Source organism: Caloenas nicobarica, chromosome 7, assembly GCF_036013445.1.
Source record: "Caloenas nicobarica isolate bCalNic1 chromosome 7, bCalNic1.hap1, whole genome shotgun sequence".
Classification (NCBI taxonomy): Eukaryota; Metazoa; Chordata; class Aves; order Columbiformes; family Columbidae; genus Caloenas; species Caloenas nicobarica.
Window position 1 is genome coordinate 15,534,724 of NC_088251.1, and position 18,330 is coordinate 15,553,053.

The 18,330-nt window shown below is 62.4% G+C and overlaps 2 protein-coding genes across 5 annotated transcripts in view; one reads left to right on the forward strand and one right to left on the reverse strand.

The window, feature by feature from the left end:
* R3HCC1L (R3H domain and coiled-coil containing 1 like) overlaps positions 1–8,284 on the forward strand; it is a 79,091-nt gene extending 70,807 nt beyond the window's left edge. The window contains exons 1-7 of one of the 2 annotated variants that reach the window (XM_065638508.1): positions 2,911–3,049; positions 4,755–4,836; positions 6,790–6,965; positions 7,080–7,150; positions 7,269–7,364; positions 7,538–7,678; positions 7,859–8,284. In XM_065638508.1, coding sequence (XP_065494580.1) covers positions 2,997–3,049; positions 4,755–4,836; positions 6,790–6,965; positions 7,080–7,150; positions 7,269–7,364; positions 7,538–7,678; positions 7,859–7,914 — 675 coding nt within the window. In that variant the 5' untranslated portion in view covers positions 2,911–2,996 and the 3' untranslated portion in view covers positions 7,915–8,284. Of the gene's footprint in view, positions 1–2,910; positions 3,050–4,754; positions 4,837–6,789; positions 6,966–7,079; positions 7,151–7,268; positions 7,365–7,537; positions 7,679–7,858 lie in introns of those variants that run through there. The other variant, XM_065638507.1, reaches the window with a different exon arrangement.
* A 1,957-nt stretch (positions 8,285–10,241) lies between these two features.
* On the reverse strand, positions 10,242–15,375 carry LOXL4 (lysyl oxidase like 4). Of its 3 annotated transcripts, none has more exons than XM_065639003.1 (14): positions 15,093–15,375; positions 14,708–14,886; positions 14,349–14,563; positions 13,749–13,787; positions 13,408–13,624; positions 13,076–13,259; positions 12,652–12,806; positions 12,022–12,189; positions 11,668–11,830; positions 11,296–11,539; positions 10,916–11,031; positions 10,684–10,820; positions 10,401–10,512; positions 10,242–10,312 (listed from the first exon to the last, which is right to left on the reverse strand). In XM_065639003.1, exons 1-14 carry the CDS (start codon positions 15,373–15,375, stop codon positions 10,242–10,244), a joined length of 2,283 nt encoding a protein of 760 aa, XP_065495075.1. The 3 variants fall into 3 exon arrangements, with proteins under 3 accessions (XP_065495075.1, XP_065495077.1, XP_065495076.1); XM_065639005.1 differs by having other exon boundaries at positions 14,349–14,560; positions 15,093–15,372; XM_065639004.1 differs by having other exon boundaries at positions 13,393–13,624; positions 14,349–14,560; positions 15,093–15,372.
* Positions 15,376–18,330: the final 2,955 nt, after the last annotated feature.

Below are 18,330 nucleotides of genomic sequence, written 5' to 3' on the forward strand. Positions count from 1 at the left end.
GGCTCTGGGCTTGGCTGGGAAAAGTCCTTTAGCAGAACGTGCTTTGGTGCAGTTGGAAGCTCTGCGTGGTTGGAATTGGTGGTGGTGGTGGGGGCGCTCCTGGTGCCCCCTCCCCTCCAGCACCCGGGCTGCTGCTTGGTGAGAAAATGTATAATGTGTTGATGTTGAAAAATGACTAATCCAGACCTTGGAGGGTTTGTAGGATACGTTTCTTTGTCGCGGTCGATAAAGATAAAGGGGATCGTTCTGCCAGCAAAATTAGTGTATCAAAGAAGGGAAAAAAATGACAAGCGCTGTGGAGACAGAAAAATGGTTGGGGCAGCCCTGGGCATCACCGCGGCGCCCGTGCCTGCGCCTCGTGCCACGGAGGTGGGCAGGAGCACACCGCATGCCTGCCCACCTCCGCGGCACGAGGCGCAGGCACGGGCGCCGCGGTGATGCTGGGGAGCACTGCCCTGCCCGGGTTTGCCGGTGGTTTCCAGAGAGCTGTGAGAGACCCATCCATCACACCAAGGCAGCCGTCTGTCCATCCGTCTGTCAGGCGGAGGGGATGATGCAGTGTGGCACAGGCAGCCCCGGCCTCTTTCCAGCCGGCGGTTGGCCTCCCCTCGCCTTCCCGGCACCGCTGCCGGCTGTCGGTGAGTGGCCACAGGGAACGTTCGCGCCTCGGCCGGGGGCTGCGTGGAGGAGAGGCTAATGTACCGGAGGTGCCTCGGAAATGAGAGCCTTGGATGGATTCCTGGCCTTATTGATCCGCCGGCAGTTTATGCATCCTGACATTCATAATCTCGGTCGGCGCTGATGGTCCAGATTAATGGGCCCGGGGGCTGTCCATCCGTCACTTCACATTAATTACTGAAGAGGTGTTTTTCCAGTGATTTACCTGACAGCAGCCCGTGATGAATCCCCCTAAACGGAGTGGGCAGTGATTAATCACGAGGCCCTGGCCCGGCCCCGCTCTGCCTTCCCCTCAACCGCAGTGCAGCCCCCCACACCATCCGTCTCCATAAACCCTGCCTGATGCATATTTATAGGGGCAGGGGGGCCTGGCAGCTCTCAACATGCCTGCTTCTGCCAAAGATGATGAAAAATAAATCTCTGTTGGGACGGGGCAGGAGGTAAGCGAGGCTGTGGTGTGCCGGGATGGCAGCCGCTGTCCTGAGCTGGGGTGTCCCCAGCCTGGGCTTTGGTTTCTGGTGCTCTGTGGCTGCCACGGGCTTCTCTGTTTTTTTCGATGCTCTGCGTCCTGCTTTGACCACGGCCACTGGTTGCTGGGGCTGGGGGGTCCCAGGCAGCAGCCAGTGGAGTGGGACAGGCACCCTGGTGATGCTGGCAGGGTTTCCCTGCTTCCCCCATAGCCTGGTACACCCCACTGAAGGCTCCAAGGCTATGGGGTACTCTGGGTGCCAAACCCCATTTGCACAGCTGCTACCGCGGGGCAGTATTTGGGCTCCGCTGTCCATCGCTGTGTGCCGACTGCCTTGGGAGCGAGGGTGGGTCCCAGGTGGGACCCTGACCCACCGACCACCACATGCTTGGCTGTGGGGCTGTTGGGATGTGGGCAGGGCAGTGAGGCTGTCTCTCCTTGGCAGGTGACGGTGGCACCATGCAGCAGGAGGCGGGCGGTGACCGGCTGCGCCGCAGGAAGCCTGACATGGCCCTCTACGTGCCCAAAGCACGGCGGGAGAGAGAAGCACAAGCAGCAGGTGACTCGGCAGCTGTGCACCGCCGGGAGCCCGAGAACCACCGCCTGGTGCAGGACACTTGCCGGGGCAGCAGCGAGGGGCAAAGGCGAAGCCCCCGTGCCAGGACACAGGCGGACAGACTGGTGAGAAAGGAGAGCAAGGTGGATGCCAGCCTGAAGGAGCCGCAGGCAGCCTCTGCCGGGCACTGCCGGAGGCTGGGGGGCAGCTACCCCACCATGCCAGAGAGCCTGCGGACATCCCTCAGTGTGCAGGAGGCGTGCCCAGATCCGGCTGTTGCCCGAGACAGGCAGGACAAAGCATCCCGTGATGGACTTGGGGAGCTCAGACACAGCCGCCGGATGATGAGGACTGAGCCTGACCCTCCATCCCCACCAAGTGCCCAGCCTGGGGCTGCGGAGGCTACCCCTGAGCCCGGAGGTGACCCTGCTAGCCCAGCACCCCCCGCTAGCCCAACGCTTGCGTGTTGGACAGGGCTGAGTGGCATGTTGGAGCATTTGGGGGACAGCACCCCGAATACAGCCAGGGACCTCTCCCAGCATCTGGGAGAAGGTGTCCTGCCACCAGCAGGGCTGGGCAACCAGGGCAGCGTGCCTGGGCCAGCATGGGAGTCTGTGGGTCTGAAAGCCCAGGAGGAGAAGCTGGGGTGGGGGTCTCTCCTGGCAGGGCAGAGCAAGGGCTGTGCCCCTGGCATGCCAGAGGAGGAGGAGAGGTGGGGAGGCACAGCTGAGCTGGCTGGGGAGGGCACCTTGGATGCACCAGGAAGAGCCAGCTGTGAACCCGAGTGCCTGAGGGGTGTCGTGGGCGATATGCCAGCACTCCCAGGGGAGAGCACCCCAGGGCAGGACATGGGCAGCCCGTCTCAGCTCCCACCCAGCAAGGAGGAGAGCACTGCTGGTGCCAGGCATCCCGGTGGGAATGGTGTCCCAGTGCCCACTGTGGAGGGGATGGGCAGCACCTCTGCCTGCACAGACAGCAGCGCCAGGGCTGAGAGCTTCCCACCGGGTGCAGGTGAGGAGCTGGTGAGCAGTGCCTGTGAGCGGGCACCCCCGGAGAGCTGCGAGCCCCTGCGGCCCCTGGAGCTGCTGTGCCGCAGTGTAGAGGGGCTTTTGCCTGCGGCCTGGGATGAGGAGCCAGCAGGGGTAGACAAGGACGAGGGCTCACCACAGCAGCACCGGTGCAGCTGGGAGGCTGAGGAGGAAGAGGGAGGTGTCCACAGTGGCTCCCCAAAGACAGAGCAGGCCAGCGCCGGGACCCCAAGCCAGGCCAGCCCAGGCGCCGAGGAGAGCTGGGATGCGCTGTTCAATGATGATGGGGACTGCCTGGACCCGCGTCTGCTGGAGGAGGTAGGTCCTGCGAACCGGCACCCACGGGGACTTGCAGGGACGGCAGGTGCTGCCTGCTGTGATGTGTTGGGGTCAGCTGTCCCTGTGTCCTCTGGGGTGAGTGCATGGGGGAGCGGGCAGCACCCAGGGCACGTGGCCCGCCTGGCTGTGCTCTCTGTTGTCGCCACCAGCCACCCTCGAGGGCACATGCTGCCTATGGTGCCAAAACGCCTGGGACCCCCACCTTCCCCCCCGGGCTGGTTCCCATCCCATTCCGCAGTGCTGGTGAGGACTGGGGGAGTTCTTCCCTCTATAGTACATAAAGTGCACCTGGTAAAACCTGCTTGAGTGCTGTAAACTGCTACTGCACCCTTGTGAAACCAGAGCTGGTGATAAAGAAATGGGCTGAGATGTATGGGCTCCCATTGAAATAGCAACAGGAAGTTTCCTTGAAACTACGGTTTCTTAATCAGCTGTGGCTCATTACTGTCCCCTCCTGCATGCGTGTAGCTGAATTTACTACAATTAGCTGCTTAGCACTGGGACCCACACTGTTTTCCTGCCGTTCGTGAAGAAAACTCGGCTTCTGCAGCGAGGCTGGATATCCCTTATTGCGTTTTAAATCACTAGCGTCAAACCGGTAATTTTCCAAATGACATTAATATGCTCAAAAAACAAACAATGCTAATATTGTTACAGCCAGTGTCTGTCCACCCTGGGCTGGAAGCAGGGTGTGAAGTGGCGGATGGTGCCTGATATCAGCTTCTGGGAAGGGATGAGATTAAATTGGGAGCATTGTTACTGAGGGGCACTGGTACCCACCCTGTCTGCGGGGCTGTGCTTGGGCTGGCGTGCCCTCCCTGAGCCCAGCGTGGGGCTGGGGCAGGGTGTAGGGCACGCAGGGCTGCTCAGAGGGAGATGTGAAGAGCTTTGGGTACCTACCTGGTACCTGTGGGTCCCTACCTGGCTGTGCTCCCCCAAGCCAGGAGGTTGTGGTGAGCACCAGTGTGAGGGGGACAGCTCTGCTGCTCCGATGGCACTAGCACATGTGGCACTGGTGCTAACATTCTGTGGGCTGATATGGGGGCCACAGTTTTGCCTTCAGGTGCAGCAGAGCAGCTGCCTGGCCCCACGGAGGAGACAGGTCAGGGAGGGCCCATGTTATGGTAGGATGCTGCGGGCACGGTTGTGCCATGCGGCACTGGTGCTGACATGAACAGCTCAGGAACATCCGCGTTAGCTCCCCTGTGCAACCAGCTCCAAACAGAGTCTGTGTTTTCCAGGGAGCTTCCCAAAATGGGTGAATAAGAAAACCTGAATAAGGGATTTATCCATTAAAAGTTGCCATCTTCACCCCCCTGCAGATTCCCATGCTGAACCTGGTGCTTCCGGAGCTCTCTGAGCTCTCAGCAGGTGGACGTGGCTGCTCAGGGAGGGTGTAGGCTCTCAGGGAGATGGAGCTGTTGTTAATTAACAAAAAGGACAAGAAAATTAGTAGCGTTCTTCCTTGTAACCAAATCCTTATGCGCTGCGGGTAGCTGGCAGAAAGCAAGATTTATGACATTCGGTGTGAAGGAGAGGTTTCTGATAGAGAATGGCTCTTTAATCTAGCAGGAAAAAAGACCATAGTGAGATCCATTGGCTGGAAGCTGAAACCAGACAAATTCAGAGTAGAAATCAGTTTGAATGCAGAGGGTAATTAAGCACTGCGACCATTTCCTTGCAGGCTTGGTGGAGTCTCCATCAGCTGGCACGGCGGGGCGAGAGCCATGGTGTGTGCGTGCTGGGGCTGCGGTGTGTGCGTGCTGGTACGTTTTTCTCCTCTGGCTCTGGAGACATGCTATTGGTGAGCAAGCGGGAGCATAAGTGAGCGGCCACGGACCCCTGTAACCTGCTCTGATGAGGATGCATCTTTAGGGAGCAGGAGGGTGTGATGGACAGGCTTCATTTCCTGCAGCGTCCTGCCTCTGCTTTCTGTCTGCCCCTGCATCAGCGGACACTTCCCAGCGCTGGGTGCCTGCCAGGGCTGGGGGGCCGTACCCTGGCTCTTGCTGCCTGTCCTGCCCCACGGCTGGGGGGCTGTGGGCATGCTGCGTGCCTGGGCTGGCAGTGCGGGGAGACCTGTTGAGCCGTGCCTGCCGCGTGGCTGAGCCCGGCTGCCAGACGGCTCCTGTCCTTGCCGCCCCACCACACTCAGTGATTTGTGAAGGTCAAGGACTGCTCCGGCACCCGGTGCTCCTGCTCTCTAATCATCCTCCCAGTGCTTGGCACCACCCGAGTGCTCTGCTCTGTCAAGCAGCACCGCGGGGCTTCATCCTGCCTAGGGATGGCTCCTTCGCCCCCCTCGAGCAGGCAGGGAGTGCTGGGTGAGTGTGCTGCCCTGCACGGAATGCAGTCGGTTAATGGGCGATGGTGGTGGGGCAGGCAGCTCTGCCGGCAGCGCTGGCCTGTCCCGTGAGCTCCATTACTCAGCTTTCCTCTCCGCCGGCATCCAGCCGCCCTGGCAGCACCCCCTCACCTGCCATGAATCCATCTTCCCCATAAAATTGTTGGAATGAGCACTTTTTATTGACTGAGCTGGCTGGGATTTATGGACTCTAACCTTCCAACCGTGGTGTGCTCTGCTACGATCGCTTGGGGGATCGGGCTGGGAACCTGGCTAAGTTATGTACCCGCTCCCTGGCACTGCACAAGCCCCGCATTCTGGCGGGGACAGGGGAGCTGCCACCGACTTTGGGCTGTGCCTGGCCCAGGGTTGCAGCTGGAGTGGGGTTGTGAATCTCCTCGGCCACCAGCACGGCATGGTTTGGAAAGCTGGGGTGCAGTAAGTGATGCAGGGTGGCCCACTGGGCAGTAAGAGGTGCAGGGTGTCCCACCGGCACCGATGCTGCAGGGCAGAGGGGAGCTGGGGGGCTGCACCCCCATGTTGTTGCAGTGGGAGACTGTTGCCTGTGTTCTAACGTGAAGTTTGAAAAATGGGAAAAGTAGAAAAGTGCTACAGCCGTCATCTTTTAGAGCTGGAGAAAGTGCTCCGCCGTGAGATACTAAAGGCGTACAACCCGTTTAGCTTATCAAAAAGAAGATTGAGAAGGGACTTGATTAGCGTGAGTAAGTGCCATCACGGGGACGGGACGTGGGACCGAGGGCTCTTTAATCCAGCAGAGAGGCAGAACAAGAACTGCCAGCTGGAAAGCAAAGCCAGACAAATTCAAATGAGAAATAAGGCATAAATTTTTAGCTGTGCAGGTAATTAACCACCAGAACTTGCTCCTCAAGGGAGCACTGGCTTTTCCGTCTCAGCGTGCGGGGTGCCGATGGGCTGCTCCGGTGTGTGCGCTGCAGCTGGGGCACACCAAGCCTGGTGCTCCCGCATGGTGTGCAGACGTGAGTCTTTCCTCCTGGCCTTGCTGTCCTGCTCCTTGCTGCTCCACAAATGTATTTTGGGTCAGCACATCCCTGCAGCAGGAGGGCTGTGTTGGGGGTGTGCACACTCTCTCACTGGTGCCATTCCCACCACATCCCCAGTGGGACCGCAGAGTGCACCAAGTGAAGGGATGCTGGTAATGGGGAAAAGCAAATGAGTGGTCCGAGAGCCCTTGTCAATAACTCCCAATATCCCAATGCCATGAATGCATCTGTGGGGACTGGTGCGGGGAATGGTGGCTGTACTGGTTCCCAGGGAGAGCTTCCCATGGATGAGGAGCTGGTGTGGGGGAGCCAGGTGTGGGTCACTCAGTGCTGTGCCTCTCTGACCCCTGCAGCTTTTGGGGGGTGAGAAGCACCAGGAGAGCCAGCAGTCACCCCGCTTCAATTACTACGGTGCCCAGCCTGCCGCGCCAGACCTCAGTGATGCCGAGCTGCCACATGTCATCGAGATCTATGATTTCCCCTCGGATTTCCGCACTGAGGACCTGATGCGCGTCTTCTGCAGCTATCAGTGAGTCTGCTGGCAGTGTCCCATCCCTGGTGCTGGAGTCCCCTGCCTGAGCCCTGCTCCAGATCCCTGCCCACCTGGTGCTGATGCTTTGCTGAGTTTCCCTCTCTCCGTCAGGAAAAAAGGCTTTGATATTAAGTGGGTAGACGATACGCACGCCCTGGGCATCTTCTCCAGCCCCATAACAGGTACTTTTCCCAGTTCGACTGGGGATGGGCAGAGCAGAGGCATCCCTGCGTCTCACGTGGCCGGATCCTGGGCATGGGGCCAACCCCGCATGCGAACACCGCCACTCTCTCCCCACAGCACGCGATGCCCTCAGCACCAAGCACCTGATGGTGAAGACTCGCCCGCTCTCCCAGGGTACTCGTGCCTCTAAAGCCAAAGCCAGGGCATACGCTGGTGAGTGATGCTACCCCGTGCCATCTTGTGCCGAGGTGCTTGTGCTGCAGCATCTTCATCCCAATAATGGGAGGGACAGGGTAGCTGGCATGGCTTAAGCACTGTGGAGCCGTGCTGGCTGCCCCATCCCTCCTGGGATACCTCTACTGATGCCCCCCACCTCCCCAACCCAGAATACCTACAGCCAGCCAAGGAGCGCCCTGAAACATCAGCTGCCCTGGCCAGGCGACTGGTGATCGGGGCCTTGGGGGTACGCAGCAACCAGACAAGAGCCCAGCGAGATGCGGAGCGGAGGAAGCTGCAAGAAGCCCGGGGTGAGATTTGGATGCCTGGAGGGGCTGGGCTGTGGGGAGACCATCTCTGTGGATGCCTCTTCTCACAGGGTGCTGGGTGGGAGGAGGCTGCACCAGGGTGGGCTCCAGACACATCCATGGGGAAGTGGGTGGCTGTGGGGTGATGGGGATATGGGGTTGACCCTCCTCTTGTCTCCTCAGAGAGGAAGCGCCTGGAGAACAAGCAGCGGGAGGATGCCTGGGAGGGCCGGGAGTGAGCTGGGAGGCTGCACCTTACCCCTGCTGGGAACCCCCTAGGGCGATTGGGCCCCTCTCTATGGGCAGGCAGGGCACCTGCATCTTGGGATGGGAATGGATCCTGCGCTGCATCCCAAAACGCTGGGCTGCTCCACCAAAAGGGCTGAACAGGAGTTGGTGCTGTGGGGATGCTGTCGCTGTCGGGCAGCGCTGCCGTCCTGCCCAGGGCAGGAGCCTCTGTGCTGCCTGCTGCAGCGGGAGCAGCCGGCGGGATGCGGGGAGCTCGGCAGTGAGTACGTGGGGCCGTGTGGGGCAGCCCTGGCCACCTGGCATGGCCTTGCAAGGGAGAGTTTCTGTCCTTTATTTTGCTAATAAATACCATTTATTTTATTTGCCTGGCTGGGTTGTGGTTCTGCATGCCGGAGAGGGTGTGCATGCCGGGGGCTGCTGCCATGGGGATATCCACCCCTCGCGGGTGGTGGGTGTCCCCAGCGGGTGGGCGGGGGGTGCAGGCAGGAGGGGTCGGGCAGGGCAGCGGGGAGGAATGTGCTGGCAGGGAGCCTGTTTACTTCTGCAGAGCAGCTGCAGCCCTGAACAGAGAGGCCGTTGTTGGTGCACAGGCAGGGCCGTGTTCCCGGCCCCGCGCAGGGCTGTGATGTGGCTGTGCTGCCGGCCCTGGTGAGCTGGGGGCTTCCTGCCCTGCCCCAGGGCAGGGGCATGCTTGCGTGGCTGGGACATGCGTTTGGCTCCTCTGCTTTACATCATCTCTCAGCACCCAAAAAACATCCCTGTGCACCCCAGCACTCCTGCCTTGTAGCTCCCCAAACTCTCGGGGGCCGCAGTTGCTGGGGCTTCCATTGCCTTCACAACAGGTGAGGACAAGGATGATGTTTTTTCGCCACCCTTGCCAGTGGTTTGCGTGTCTTTGGCCGTGGCTGCCTCGCCTCAGCCTGTGCTGAAGGGCTTGTGTGGCTGCCCCGTGTCCCCTGGCTGTCCCCCAGCTTGGCGGTGGTGGAGCTGGTCATGACCCCACATTAGTGGCTGCCTGGCCCTGTGCCGGCAGCGCTGCCAGCTGGGAGCCATCTCGGCCGCTGCTCCCGGCCACTTGTGGCTCAGCCAGTGGAAATTTCAGGGCATGAAGCTGCTCTCATGTGGAAAGCATCTTCCCCACCATCGAGCATCCTTCAAACCCTGACCATGGTGGAGCAGACTTCTGCCAGCATGCGTCTTGCCGTGGCCTCGGGCCACCCCAGCGTGTCACCGCTGTTCCCAGCCCTCCACGTGCGGGGACCGTCACGTGTGGGTACAACCCAGCCTGTTCCAGCTGTGCAGGGCTGGTGTCTGCTGGCAAGGTGGGGACAGGCAGGGGTGTGCAAGGAGAGGGGTGGCACTGCCCAGTAGCTGGCTCGCTGGGGCCAGGCAGTACAGAGTGCAGGTTGGTGGCAAATATTCCAATTTATTTGCTTTAAAAAAATTTTTGCTAGAAACCATGGGGGGGAAAGAAACAGAGAGCAAAGGCACGGTGTTTCCTGTGTCCCCACCCTGTTCCCAGGAGCAATGGCTTCGAGGGGCAGACTGGCCCCATCCCTGTTCCTGGGGCTGGGAAGCTGCCAGGGCAGCCTGGGAAAGCCCGGCTCAGTGGCTGCAGTCGCGGCGGCCGGTGGGTTGGCTGCCAGCCTGTGCTGCCACAGAGCTGGCCCAGTCCCTCTGCGCACACGGGGTCAGCCAGTTCAGGGCCAGGGTGCCCTGGGCGGCAGGGACTGCTGGCCACAAGCTGGAGCCGCTTGGCACCAGCCACGTTTCAGGCAGCTGAGAGGGTTGGTGGCCCTGGGTGTCAGAGGGGGGATACAGCCTGGCTGGGTGAACATCGGCCAGACCAAGGTTGTTACCAGCTGAAAACCAGCTTCACAGTCCTGGTGAGGAAGAGGGGAAAGAGCAGCGGATGGTGGAGTTGATAAGGGGGTACTCCCTCTGCCATCGCACAGCACCTTTATTGAGGACAGGACTGGTGCACGGGTGGCAGTGGCTGAGGTCTGTCCTGAGCCTGCTGGGGTGGGGGGCCGGACAGGCAGGCTGAGGTAGTCATCCTGGGGGGCACCAGAGCCATAGAGGTGGGGGCTGCTGTGATACCTGGGCCCCTCTTGCAGGTCCTGCTGGCCACGTGGGGCTGTGGGCACTAGGCACTCCCCACCAGCCCTGGTGTTCATCACCATCCTCTGCAGCAGCATCAATAAATACAAAAGCCTTTGAGTCCCTGAGCTCAGTCTGATGCTGCTGGGGCACAGGGGCCAGGTGTGGGAGCCGGGCTGCCCCATGGTGCTGCTGGGAGCGTGCTGATGCTGGGGGCTCATACGAGGTTGTTGGCCAGGCGTTCCCGTCGCTCCAGCTCACTCACCACATCAGCGCCATAGGCATCACCTGGGGAGAGTGACAGTGTGGGTAGGGGGGTATGGGACCTGTGGGACACCCAGCCCGCCATGCCCCCTCTGCTCCTACTCCTCCGTACTTGTGTGACAGCCGTGCATCCAGATGCGCTGCCCGTCGTACTTGCACTGGCACCGCATCACATTGTTGGAGAAGTCCGACTCGGCCACCTCATGCTTGGGGTTCACGACCACCTGGGGACGGTAAGGGGCAGGGCTGGGGGCACTGCTGCTGTGCACGCACCACGGGGTGCAGAGCAGCATCCCAAAGTGCAAGGTGAGGAGTACTGGTAGTGCCCATGGAGGGTGGCCTCCAGCCCTGAGCTCTGGTGGCTTGGTGTCCCCCCTGCCCCTTCATCCCCGTACCTGGAAGGTGTAGCTGCCTGGTGGCACATCGGTGATGTCAATCCATTGGCAGTCAATGTCATGGCGGTAGGTGTCCCAGCACCCCACGCTCACTCCCTGCTCCCCAAAGTTGGCACAGGCGAAGCGTCGCTGCAGCCCTGTGGGAGGGAGGGGAGGTGAGGGGGGGCACAGGCAGAGCCCCCCTGGGGGAGCAGGAAGGGGGGCTGCTGGCAGCTCTGTGGCTGGCACCTACCCTCGGGGCAGTTGGTGTCCTCCAAGCAAAAGCTGGCCTTGTGCCCTTCAGCCACCTTGGAGCCATTGAGCGTCAGCAGGTCATAGTGGGTGAAGACCTCGATGCTGTGGAAGTGCCTGTGGGGACAGGGGCTGAGCGTGGAGCTGGTGTCCGGCTGGGGAGCATGTGGCTGGCGCAGCTGCCCAGCCAGGAGCGGGAAGCACCCAGAGGCTCTGAGCAAATTACAGCCTTGAAGCCAAATAAAGCCATAATGACAGTGCCAGTGCAGACGCTGTTAATTACCCAGGGTGGGCCAGCCTCTGCAGGATGGGTGCCACCATGCCCTGCCTGGTGCGGGGAGGGGGTGGCCCCCTGCCAGCTTCTGCCCACGGGCCACTCACCGGTGGCACTGGTGCCAGGTCCAGGCGTGGCGCCCCATCCTGGGTCGGAAATCGGCTCTGCCCAAGTTGTAGATCTGGGAGGAGAAGCGGAGGAGGCGGCGGTGGCCGTAGGGCCAGTGCATGTGGTCGGCAGAGCGCGAGAGGCAGCGTTCCTCATGAGCACAGTAGAGCAGCCCCAGCGGCCGATCCTCCAGGTAGGCTGTCTCCTGCACCAACTGGGCGTTCATCACCAGGTCCGGGGCGTCTGGCACAGGAGGGATCAAAGGGGATGGAGCAGGCGGTCCCCACCCTGCATAGCCTCTCCTGCTCCCAGTGCCAGGAGAAGTGGTGGTGCCCCCTCCCAGCAGTACCCCGTGGGCTCCCAGCACTCACGGGCGGTGCAGGTGACCCCTGCTGAGAAGCGTCCCCCACCGCTGGGGCAGTGGACGGGGCCGTGGCGCTGGCACTGCTGCAGGGCCATCTCGGTGCCGGCACAGCGCACGCCGCTCATCACCACCTGGGCGGCATCGGTGCTGCCTGCCCAATACCATGTCTCCTGGGCAGAGGGGAAACACAGTGCTCAGACCAGCCCTCGCACCCCCTGCCAGCACCCACCCTGCCACCCGCTGCCACCAGGGCTTGTCCCCCCAGGCTGTCCCATTCCAGAGCCTACAGCCACCCCTCGCCCATGCCACACATTTCATAGGACCCCTCGCAGCCCAGGCCCTGGGCTGGAACTCTGCTCACCTGAAGGGCATGGCTGGCAAAGCCCAGCCCCAGCTGCCTGCAGACCACCATGGCCTCGTTCAGCCCCCACTGTGCGCCGCACACCGTGCCCCACTGCAGCCGCCCCTGCACCGGCACCAGCACCTCCACCACACCCTCCTCGGGGCTGCGGCCCCCGACCAGCCGCACCTGCAGGCAAAGAGGGGCAGAGCTGGAGCAGGGGGCAGACCCCCAGCCCTCCCATGGGGCAGGCAGACCCATGCATCCAGCCGAACATTTGCCCCACCTTTCCTCCTCACAAGACCGCTTTTGCCAGTTGCTCAACCTACAGAGCCCCACCAGCATGTGGCTCTGTGTCATAGACTCATGGAACCATTTTGGTTGGAAGAGACCCTTAAGATCATGGAGTGCAACTATAACCTAACTCCAGCACTAAGCCATATCCCTAAGAACCTCATCTATATGTCTTTTTAAACACCTCCAAGGATGGTGATTCAACCATTTCCCTGGGCAGCCTGTGTCCCCGTATCCCCTGGGCCACCTCGGGGCTGCTCTGAGCATACACACCAGGCACAGATCTTGGGGGCAGGGGCTGTGCAATGGGGCTGGGGCTCCACAGGTGAGGAGGAGGATGAAGAGGCAGGGGCTCACCTGGTTCTGGAAGTCCATGTGGGGCATGTGGCAGCGGACGGCGGCGTCAGCCTCATGCTGGCACCCGCTCTGCTCGGCGTCCTGGAAGTGGCACTCACCCAGCGAACGCTCGTGGCCAGTGCACCGCACCTCACTCATGTGGATGGGCCCCAGGCCTGAAGCAGAGGGAGGGTCAGCACTGCCTGCTCCGTGCCTGTCCTGCAGCAGGGAGGTCCCTATCCTCCCTCCCCTGGTCTGGGAGTTCCCTATGGGCGCGGGGCTGCCCATGGCAGGAGTAGTCCGGGGAGCCCCATTCTAATCCAGGCTAGAGCTGCCTGGACACCCCAGCATGCTTCAGCAGCACCCAGCGAACCAGAAGCTTTACCCACCAATGCCCCTCTAAGCCCAGCAATGCCCAAAGTTCCTGCAATGGCATCCGCCTCACCTTGGCCCATTTGGGCTCCCACCAGGGCCTGCTTCGCTGTCCCATAGCCCAGCTGCCGGCACACCACGCTGGCTGCGGCCAGGTCCCACTGCTTGTCACACACGGTGCCCCACTGCCCGTGGCGCAGCACCTCCACCCGGCCCTCACCGGCGTGGGTGCCTGCTCGCAGCCGCACCGGGAGGACCTGGACACGAGGAGCAGCCAGTCAGTGGCCCCAGGGCAGGAACACTCACCTGCACCATGGCCATGCACGTAGACAGGGTGACCCGGTGTTGCCCGGCTCCAGGACTCTCTGTCAGCAGGACAGTGCATGGGACTGCACTGGGGCTCACCTTTCCTGGAGAGGTCTTGCTCCTGCCCTTGCCTGTTCCCTTCTGTGAGGCAGGGTTTGGGAGGCAGCTGACAATGGCGTGCATGCCACGGGGACAGGCACGCTGCTGGGGTGCTGGCGGTGCCACCTGCGTGGGGCAGCGGGCCAGGTGGGGCTCCGTACCCTGGCACCGCACCCTGTGGACCCAGAAGCTGTTCTTCTGGCTAAGGGTCTTCAGGCTGCCAAGGGAGAGGAGCAGTGGCCGGTGTCAGCTCAGGCACCAGAGACTCTCCCCTACCCAGTGCCCATGCTGGGTCCCCCCGCAGGGTGTCCCTGCCCGCCCTGCCCAGGGCTGAGCCCTACCTGGAGTTGGGGTCCTTCAACTTCATGTTCCAGAGCTTCCTGTGGATGCACAGAGCCAGGAGGTTGGGGGGACATGCCAAACCTGCAGGGCTCTGGACCCCCTACCCCACCATCCCTGCACTCCCTGCCACCCCATAGCAGGAGCTGGAGCTGGGGGTCCTCCCATGGCATGGCAGGGTGAGGACAGGTCCTCTACCCACCGGCAATTATTGTGTCAAACCCAGCAGTGCCATGTGCTCCGGCAGGACTGCAGGACTCCACTCCTGGCACCAGCAGGGGCTCATTATGGGCTGTATTTATAGCCCCAGCCCAAGGCGGGGGTGGAGGGGCCAAGGGCCACTTGCCTCTCCTCTCCTTTCACCCATGCTTTGCCAGCCACGGCTAGTGACTGTCTCCATACGCCATGGCTGCTGCTGAGCCCAGCTCTGGCCCCTGTTGAGGCCCCAAGAAGGGGACCCAGGCATGACCAGGCCATACCAGCACCCCACACACCCACCCATGTGTGCATCCCCTCCCAAACACCCCCCAGTCTCTTGCCCCCATACACGTCCAGCCCAGCACCCTGCTCACGGCTGCAACATGCCACTCCGCCATCCCTACCGGTAGAAGCTGGTGTTGATGTGCTTCTCCCGGGGGAAGCCCAGCATCCCGCACACTACACGGCTGTTGTTCCTGGTCCAGCCGGCGTCACACACCTGCCTCCAGTGCCCGTTGTGCTTCACCTCCACGGCACCCTCCATCACTGGCAGGCTCAGCTTGGCCCGCGCCAGGATGGGCTTGAGCCGCACCTCCTCCAGGCTCAGCCCCAGCACCTGCTGGACCGTGGCACAGCTGAGTGGGCACAGGGGTGGGCATGGGGGCTCCAGGGTCGAGGGCAGTAAGGGGACAGCAGGAAGGGTCAGAGCAACCTGTCCCAGCCCCCCCATCCACCCCACTGGGCACAGGGGAGCCCCACTCACCTCTCCCAGGTGACCAGAGGTGGCGGCCTGGGGGGAGCTGCTGGGCAGGTGTTGTCCTGAGCACACCACGCCAGCATCCTCGCTGTGGTGGCAGTCACTGGTGCCCCAGCCGTTGTGGATGCACTCTGCCAGGGAACTCTCACTGCCCCCACACCGCACGTTGTCCAGCCAGATAGGGCCTAGTGGGGGGGATACAAAGGGCTAAGGGATCGCTACTGGGGTGTCCTCATCTCCCTCCCCAGCACCATGGGCCCCATCCAGTGCCCTCCACAAGCTGCCCGCCCCCACAGCCCCCCAGGCAGACTCTCCCAGCCAGTGCTAAGCACACTGTCCTCATCAGGACCTCCTGCCCCCCCATTCCCCACCTGCCCCACCTGCCCCTTACCTTCCCCTTGGCCGTAGGTGGCACTGTGGGTCCAAGTGATGGCCGCAGTGTAGCCCAGCTGCCGGCAAGCGACAGTGGCGGCGTGGAAGTCAAAGCCGTCGTCGCAGATGGTGCCCCAGCGCCCCTGGTACAGCACCTCCAGCCGGCCTTCCCCAGCCAGCCTCCGCGGCCCCGCCAGCCGCAGCTGCACCGGGGCCGGCTCCTGCCCACTGGGGGCCACCCGGCACAGCAGCAGCACCAGTGGCAGCAGGATGGGGCTCGCACAAGCTGGCATCACCATCATGGATCTGGCCGTGGGATGCCTGAGGACAGCCTGACACTGAGCCCTTTGGGACAACAGCAGGGTGAGGGCTGCTGCTGCAGCCCCCCTGTGCCCCAGGAGCTGGGCAATGGTAGAAAGATTTAATGCCCCCTTGCATGGTGGTGACATCCCTGTCCCTGTGGTGTGGGGGATGCAGGGGCTAGTCCCTGCCATGCACAGCTTGCAGCATCACTCACTCTGGGGCTCAGCTCCAGCCCCACACCCACCTGCCCCTCGCTGGGGTCACTGAGCCCTGGCACAGCCTCTCCAGACACCCACTGCCCCACACTCAGCCCTGCCTGCCAACAGTCATGAGCAGCCCCACAAACACTGCCCTGCCCCTCCTGCTTCGTGCCTGCCCCATGCTTTGGGCCATGGGTGGTGGCCACACAGAGCCCCCCCTTTATTCCCCACCTGAGCTCCATGCCAGACACCAGGGTCCCCTCCCCATCCTGCACACAGCCCCAGTCCCCCATCACCTCACCTCTCCCCCCGCATCCCCACTCAGAGCACTAATGGGGTTACTGACCCCCTCCCTCTAGGTGCCCAGACCCCCCGCCCCGTTCCCGGCACTCACCCTGGCAGGGGCTGACGGTGCGGGACGGGCGGCAGCAGCGTAGAACTGGCAGCAGCGAGGGAACGGGCGCTGGCTCCCGCCGGCCTCCAGCAGCGCTCCTGCCGCTGAGCACCGCCTGCCGCCGCTTTTATGGTGCGGCGGGGGTGGGCCGCCCCGGGTGGGGGCCCACGCTGCCCAGCCCAGCCCCGACCTCCCCCGCACCGTGCTCAGCCCTGCACCCTGCCCCCCCTCCTGCCCTCCTCTGCCACCCTGGAGCAAACCTGCCGCTGCCCCAACCCCTGCCTGCACCCCGGTTTGGGGGTCTGAGCATCCCTGGGATAGCCCCTACCTGTCATGAGCCTGGATCCCCCCTGAAAATGAACCTAATGTCCCCAGTCAGAGATGCTCGCCCTTCTCCAACACAACCACACTATGGTGGTGGCCCCCAGCCACAGGGCATGGTTTTTCTATGGATGACAAACTGCCAAGCTAGGGACACCTCAAAAGAACACCCCTCCCCACCCCATGCAGCAGCTCAAGCAGACATGCAGGCAGGGGGTGCCTGGGGCTGCTGCAACAGGGCCCGGACCTGGGGCACACAGAGACCAGAGAAGGCTGTGCGGTGGCACCAGGAGCCCAGAGCAGGGTCCTCCTGGGGCTTGGGGCATCACCTGGGCAGTCCCTGAGCCAGGCTGGCTGCAGGGGTCCCCAGGCACAGCCACCCCGCCCTGAGACATGGAGATTGGGGATGTCCCCCCCCGCAACCTGCCCTGCAAGAAACCTCCAGCTTGGGGTGCTGCCAGTCCCTGGGGCACCCCACTGTCCACCCGCCCCACCGTGCTACGCCGTGGGACGGGGATAAACAGGAAGCCCTGCGCCCTTGCTGCAGCCAGGGACCGGCCAGGAATGTGTCGGTGGCCACCAGGCTGTTTGTTTGGAGTCAAAGCAGCTGGTTCCTGCCAGTAGGAGCCAGGATCAACACGGCCGGGAATAGCCCGTGAGCTCATTGCCACGTCCCGTGGGAGCCTCCAGCATCCCTGGGTGTGCAGGAGTGCACAGCCCCAGGATCCCCTCGCAGGACACCATCCTCCCAGCCCTATGTCCCAGCCAGGCTCTGAGCACACGCTGGAGCCTCTCCTATGGTGGGGGTCCCATGTCAGCCCCAGCATGGGGGACCACAGAACGCCCTGGGGAAACCCAGGGCTGGGGCCAGCAGTAGAACCCATGACTCATTCGTGCCTCTGCATTTTGGAGCTCAATTACTAAAGTATGAGGCCAGGACCCTCCCACTTTGAGTCCCCCTAAGGCGGATAGTGGCAAGGGTGCAGGGCAGGCGAGTGCTGGGTCCTGCTCCCAAGCGCAGCAATAAAAGGGCGGTGAGGGGTCTGGTGGATTCTCCCACACCTGAGATCTACTGGCCTTAACCCGCAGCAGCGGGGCACTCTGTCCTGCTGCTCAGTGTGACTGCGGCTGTCTGGAGATGTCCCCCCTCGTTGTCATCCCCCTCCAGCCCAGCCCTCAGAGCTCTCTAGGTGCCAGCACCTTCAGCCCTGGGCAGGCAGCAACTACAGCAGCTAAAAATATGCTGCCGACAGCAGGACAGCCCCATGCGCGGGAAGCTGTGGGCAGCGGGGCGGGCATGCGGGACTATTCTCAGAGGACTGCGGAACTATTCCTGGCCGGTCAATATTGATTCAGCCAGCTCAGGTGCAACAGCTCAGCCTGGCTGCACTGTATTTAGGGCCCGGTGGGAGGCGAGGCAGGCAGCTGAATTGAGAGCATTGTCTTGGGGAGGAAGAGGGCAGGGAGAGGATGTGAGCTCTGTAATCTGCAGCGAGCGGCTCCTGGCAGCAGCCTGGGAGAGGGGCACACCCCGGGTCTGCCGCTGGCTGAGGGGTGGCCAGTGAAAGCCACTGGGCTGCATGGAGCAATTGCCCTGGGGATGGAGGTATGTGGCCAGAACAGGTCCAGGCAGATCCCAGCAGGAATGGGGGGGTGTGTGGGACATGGGGAGCAGTTGCTAGTCCTGGCTCCTGCAGTCTCTGAGCTGCTGGTCGCGTGGCTGCTGTGCATACAGCAGAGGCTGAGGGATCAGAGGACGGTTTGGGGGCTCAATTTAGCAGAGTAGGTCTCAAGGTGCTCCCTGGTTTTCCGCTTGTTTTAGCCACCTGCAGTCACCTGAGCCTGCATCGGTGAGGAGAAGGCAAGGGGCTGGTTGTCCCCATTCACTGCTCTAGGACATGCATGTCGCCTCTGGCAGCTCTCCCAGGGCTGCATCACCAGCTGCTGCAGGTGGCACAGAGCAGCCCCTGACACACCAGCACATTGGAAGCTGCACGAAGAGCTGAAGAACCACAGCAGGAGTGCTCAAGACAGAGCCT

What these genes read in the sequence shown, in the direction of transcription:
- LOXL4 (XM_065639004.1), bottom strand. Translation starts at nt 15,372, where the DNA reads ATGGTGATGCCAGCTTGTGCGAGCCCCATCCTGCTGCCACTGGTGCTG. An exon ending in TTGAAGGACCCCAACTCCAG is followed by an intron (nt 13,625 to 13,748) that starts GTAGGGCTCAGC and finishes CTCCCTTGGCAG; the next exon opens with CCTGAAGACCCTTAGCCAGA. An exon ending in TTGCCAGCCATGCCCTTCAG is followed by an intron (nt 11,831 to 12,021) that starts GTGAGCAGAGTT and finishes CCCTCTGCCCAG; the next exon opens with GAGACATGGTATTGGGCAGG.